Source organism: Myotis brandtii, unplaced genomic scaffold, assembly GCF_000412655.1.
Source record: "Myotis brandtii unplaced genomic scaffold, ASM41265v1 scaffold165, whole genome shotgun sequence".
Taxonomy (NCBI): Eukaryota; Metazoa; Chordata; class Mammalia; order Chiroptera; family Vespertilionidae; genus Myotis; species Myotis brandtii.
Genome location: NW_005356042.1, coordinates 1,777,806 through 1,783,069, shown reverse-complemented (window position 1 = coordinate 1,783,069; position 5,264 = coordinate 1,777,806). Strand labels below are relative to the sequence as shown.

The 5,264-nt window shown below is 42.0% G+C and overlaps 1 protein-coding gene across 2 annotated transcripts in view; it reads left to right on the top strand.

The window, feature by feature from the left end:
- PDCD2L (programmed cell death 2-like) overlaps positions 1–1,637 on the top strand; it is a 21,638-nt gene extending 20,001 nt beyond the window's left edge. For both annotated transcript variants that reach the window (XM_014536614.1, XM_014536613.1), the window contains exon 5: positions 1,460–1,637. In XM_014536614.1, the coding sequence (XP_014392100.1) occupies positions 1,460–1,590 (131 nt within the window). In that variant the 3' untranslated portion in view covers positions 1,591–1,637. The remainder of the gene's footprint in view (positions 1–1,459) is intronic.
- Positions 1,638–5,264: the final 3,627 nt, after the last annotated feature.

The following is a 5,264-nucleotide window of genomic DNA, read 5'->3' as shown; positions in this document are numbered from 1 at the left end:
ATGTACACTACTCAGGTACTCAGTATCACTACTCAGGTACTCGGTATTTTATTTCTTTTTTTCTTTATATATTTATTGATTTCAGAGTGGAAGGGAAAGCGAGAAAGAGACAGAAACATCACTGATGAGAGAGAATCATTGATCAGCTGCCTTCTGCATGCCCCACACTGGGGATCGAGCCCACAACCAGGGCATATGCCCTGACCGGGAATCAAACCGTGACCTCCTGATTCAGAGGTAAAAGTTCAACCATAAGCCACACCGGCCAGGTGGTATTTTATTTCGTGTACTACCTTTTTTCCTAATCCGGTGGTTAATAGTTCTGAGGCTCCAGCCTTCTCCTGTCCTCTGCAAATGCTTTTGCACATGCTTGTTAGAAATTATTTCAAGTACACGAGGTTATTTCCCCCAAATCAGCTCTATTTTGGTCTTCTGTTGTCAGGCTTTAATCATTTTCTTTCCATTAAACCTGTCTACATTTTTTCCCCTGGGCTGCTTCAAACCAGTTATCCACCTCATCCTGTTGTCCTGTCTTCCTTTTCTGATATTAGCAGGAGTTGTGTTGCTCATGTTTCCTTGGTACCATTCTTCATGGCTCCATCCACTGATAAATTTCTATAACTCTTAGGATTTATTTTCTATTTTTTGCCTGAGTCCTTTCTTGGTGGTAGTGTGTTCTGTTGTAGTGATGTATTTTTAAATGTCAGATGGTCTAGACAGCTGTAATGAAGAGTTGTTTCGATTTTTGTTTATTTTTAAATTAGATTTCCCTGTTAAATCTGCTTTTTGTCATCAGTGGTCACTTAATGTAGGAAAGAGTGTGACTGTATTGTGAGTGAAAGTTAGTGAACACTGTTTTTGCTTTACGTAATTATTTTTTCAGCTTGTAAGTTGAAATCACTCCTTGTATCAGTTATCCTGATATTGAGCCATCTTTCTCCTTTCCTTCTATCATCATCTAATTACTTAATCTCTTTGTTTGATGGTAAACACATAACATGTGCCACGATCTGTTATAAGTATCTTACATGGACTAGTTTATTTATTTTTTATTTTATTTTTATTGATTTTTTTACAGAGAGGAAGGGAGAGGGATAGAGAGTTAGAAACATTGATCAGCTGCCTCCTGCACACCCCCTACTGGGGATGTGCCCGCAACCAAGGTACATGCCCTTGACCGGAATCGAACCTGAGACCCTTGAGTCCGCAGGCCGATGCTCTATCCACTGAGCCAAACTGGTTAGGGCTGAACTAGTTTATTTAATCCCCCTCACAACATTGTGATGAACCTAATCATTATTACACAGAGGTGAAGTCACTTGCTAAAAGTGGTAGAGCTGGAATACGAACCTGAAGTCTTGCTCCAGAGTGGACTCTATCCACTAAGCAAACTCAAATATTGAGTGTATCTCATAACAGTTGCTCTTTGCTGGGATCCTGACTTTGTTATATTTTTCAGGTCTTTCTGTGGAATTTGGAACAGTTCTAATTTACACATGTGAGAAGAGTTGCTGGCCTCAAAATCAGCAGACTCCCATGGAAGAAGTTTGTATTGTACAAGAAGACCCAGATGAATTATTATTTAAGTAGAATATTTCCATTTTTAATATAAATTCAAATAAATTTTAATGTCCAAATTTGTGTTTTTACTTCATTTTGACTTACAAGCTATTCACTCTTGTTAAGTGTTGTCTCGCTTTTTGGCACCGTGCTGGGACTGAAGCGAGATTTAGAACCTCCTGGCTGTGGGCTGGTCTACCAGGATCAGTGGCCTTTCTCCACAGGGTAAGCTTGGAATGAGGCTCCTCTGTAACCCAGAGGGCAGCTGTTCCCTGCACAGCAGGCTGGTGGGCATTCTGGGCGGGTGAGCAGCTGAAGAGCCAGGAGCAGCCATCAGCCTCTAATTACCCCTGCTGCCTCTGCCCCTCTCTGGACTCTTGCACTCCCTGGATGCTGACAGATCAGCTGCTTCAGGCTCCCACACTGTGACACTAGCTGTTTATATTGCCCCATGTTCCCCACCTCAGGCTCCCTGCCCTCACCCATTTCTACTGTGGACGAAAAAGGGGCCACATACCAAATCCGACAAGCTCGGGGGAGGCTTGCATTGTGGGCTGTACAAACTCAGGGACTGAAAGTAACCATATATGGCAGTGATGGCGAACCTATGACACGCGTGTCAGAGGTGACACGCGAACTCATTTTTTTGGTTGACTTTTCTTTGTTAAATGGCATTTAAATATATAAAATAAATATCAAAAATATAAGTCTGTGTTTTACTATGGTTGCAAATATCAAAAAATTTCTATATGTGACACGGCACCAGAGTTAAGTTAGGGTTTTTCAAAATGCTGACACACCGAGCTCAAAAGGTTCGCCATCACTGATATAGGGTGTTCTGAACATAAAAATTCCTAACAGTCAGTCATGGTGGGTAGTCATGTTTTAGGCTTATAGCTTCCTTGACAAAGGTCCTTTTTTTTACCTTAAGTAAGTCTGTCTATGTCTTTTCACATCTAAGGTAACATGCCTTTGAAATAGGAGTTATCTTTTCCAGACCCCTCAAGGCACAACTGCTGTACCAGAGCTCCAGACCACAGAACCTTCATTATCTTGTTCCCCGCATCCCATCACTGTGCTGTAAATGTTAGTTATTTACTCTCCTGTACCCACCAATGTAAAGGAAATAGGTTTCTTTATTTTGCCTTCTTATCCAACCCCAGAAATTTCTCAGTTTGCTTTTATCTTGACTTAATTTACCACCAGTGGATTTCATGTAACCCTCCTTATGTCTCCTCCTTTTATTCTGATATAAAATAAAACTACAACCTCTAGAGCATTTTTTCAATCTGTTGATAATGCTTCCTATCATCAGTTTGGCTCAAGTAAACTCATAAAAATTTTCTGAAGGTTTTGATGTCTCTTGACACTACCTTCTGCCTGTGCAGCATCATAGGAAGGGGCCCTTACTGAATTCTGGACATTGTCCTTCCATCCAGCCATCCACTTTCCAAGTTCGCTTTCCATTCACTTTTTGTTATTGACCCCTTCCATTCTGCTACCCCTTGACAGCACTATGAAAACACTCCACCCGTTTGTACAGACCTGCTCTTTGCACAGATGAGGAAACTGGATATGAACAATTTGATTTGCAACTCTGGTAAATAACACATTAGGCCCAGAGTATCATAAGATGGGGTTTTCCTGGACAGTGCATGTCTGGTTAGAACCCCATCTGATCCTTCCCCCTGGGGTGTGCTGTCTGAGGATGGGGCGGTGAAGGATTAAAGACAGACTAAGAGAATACAGCTGGGGCTCCTCGGATCTCCCATGCCTGGATGAGGACACAGAAAGAACCAGCCTGCAAGCCGATGCTTTATTTTACATCCTCATTAAAACAAGGGTAGATTAACGTGTATACAAATGTTCTTTTTTTGGCAACACTTGCTGCACCTCCCACAGCCCATTAGCTACTTAGGAAGGAATTAGGGAGGGCTACAAGGCCAGGCTTAATGCTAGGAGAGAGCTCTGCCCTCCAGGCTGGGACTTGTTTGTGGCCCTGCCACAGGTCAGCCTAAGGCTTGACCCTAGGGCTGCTCCCTACCTTGAGGCACCTGAGGGAAAGTGGCTGGCTGTGTACAAACTGAAGGTGCTGGTCAGTGAGGCTTCAGGCATGCTGGATTTTGTTGGGGAAGACAATTTCCCCTTCTAGATACTTGTCTAAGACACACCCAGCTGGTCAGTGAGGCTTCAGGCATGCTGGATTTTGTTGGAGAAGACAAATAATTTTCCCTTCTAGATACTTGTCTGAGACATCCCCAATGTAATAAAAGATTAACAGAAGAAAAACAAGTTTTAATAACATGTTATACCTCTTGTATATAAGGGAGAGACCCAGGAAAACTGACTAACTCTCAGAAATGGTGCAAGCCATCATCCTAAAGACCTTGTTCAGCTAAAGAGAAAAATTATTGGGAAACAAGGAGGGAGCTAGTAATGAGAGGTTATTAGGCAGGAAACAAAGGTAGGGTTAGCTATTGTTAAGGCAGAAAGTATAGTGTAAACGCATGTAAATGTAAAACTGCATATTGCTGTGTAAGAACCTAGATCTAGAGAGACAAAGGCCAGCAAGGGCCCTGAGGAGTAGGATTAGGACTTTTTCGGTTGTTATTTCCTGCATTTATAACCTTGAATTTGGTGGGCAAGTATTTTACACTTTACATACTCACAGAGACACATTCACAAAGAAAACCCAAGGCCCAGGGGAGGAAGAGGGAGGCAGGAGAGAAGCCAAGGAAGTGGCTCCCATTCACTGAGTATCTATAGATAGGAGTAGGTCCAGCATCTTTGGGGGGCCTCTGTTCTGTTTAGCTGCCAGGGTGGGGCAGAGCGTTGGCCTGCAGACTAAAGGGTCTTGGGTTCGATTCCAGTTAAGGGCATGTACCTTGGATGCAGGCTCGAGCTCCAGTTGGGGTGCATTCGGGAGGCAACCAACCAATGTGTCTCTCTCATTTTGATGTTTCTCTCTCTGTCTCTCCCCCTCCTTTCCAGTCTCTCTAAAAATCAATGGAAAAATGCCCTCAGGTGAGGATTAACAAAACAAATAAAAAATCAATGGGGAAAAAAAGATTTAGCTATATGCATGTTCATCATAAGAACAAAAAATAGAAAAAACAAATGGCAACAAAATAAAATAATAATAATAATAAAAGAAAGAGAAAAAAAGAATGAAAATTGGCAAAGGTTTCTATTTTTATGCAAAAATCAATAAAAAAGATTTAGCTATATGCATGTTCATCATAAGAACAAAAAATAGAAAAAACAAATGGCAACAAAATAAAATAATAATAATAATAAAAGAAAGAGAAAAAAAGAATGAAAATTGGCAAAGGTTTCTATTTTTATGCAAAAATCAATTCAATTCAGCTGCCTCCTGCACGCCCCCGACTGGGGATGTGCCTGCAACCAAGGTACATGCCCTTGACCGGAATTGAACCTGGGACCCTTCAGTCCGCAGGCCGACGCTCTATTCACTGAACCAAACCGGTTAGGGCAGAAACACCTTTTTTGACCACTCATTGGTTAAGCTCCCTGTATGCCACTGGTAATATTCTTAGTAACTTGGGTAATAAGAATCCAAAAAGGTGATCTAGGGTTTTTCACCACACTCCTGGCGAAAAAAACAAAGGTCCACTGCTGGAGGGCTAAGAAATGTCATATCCTGCCCTAGCCAGTTTGGCTCAGTGGATAATGCCTTGGCCTGC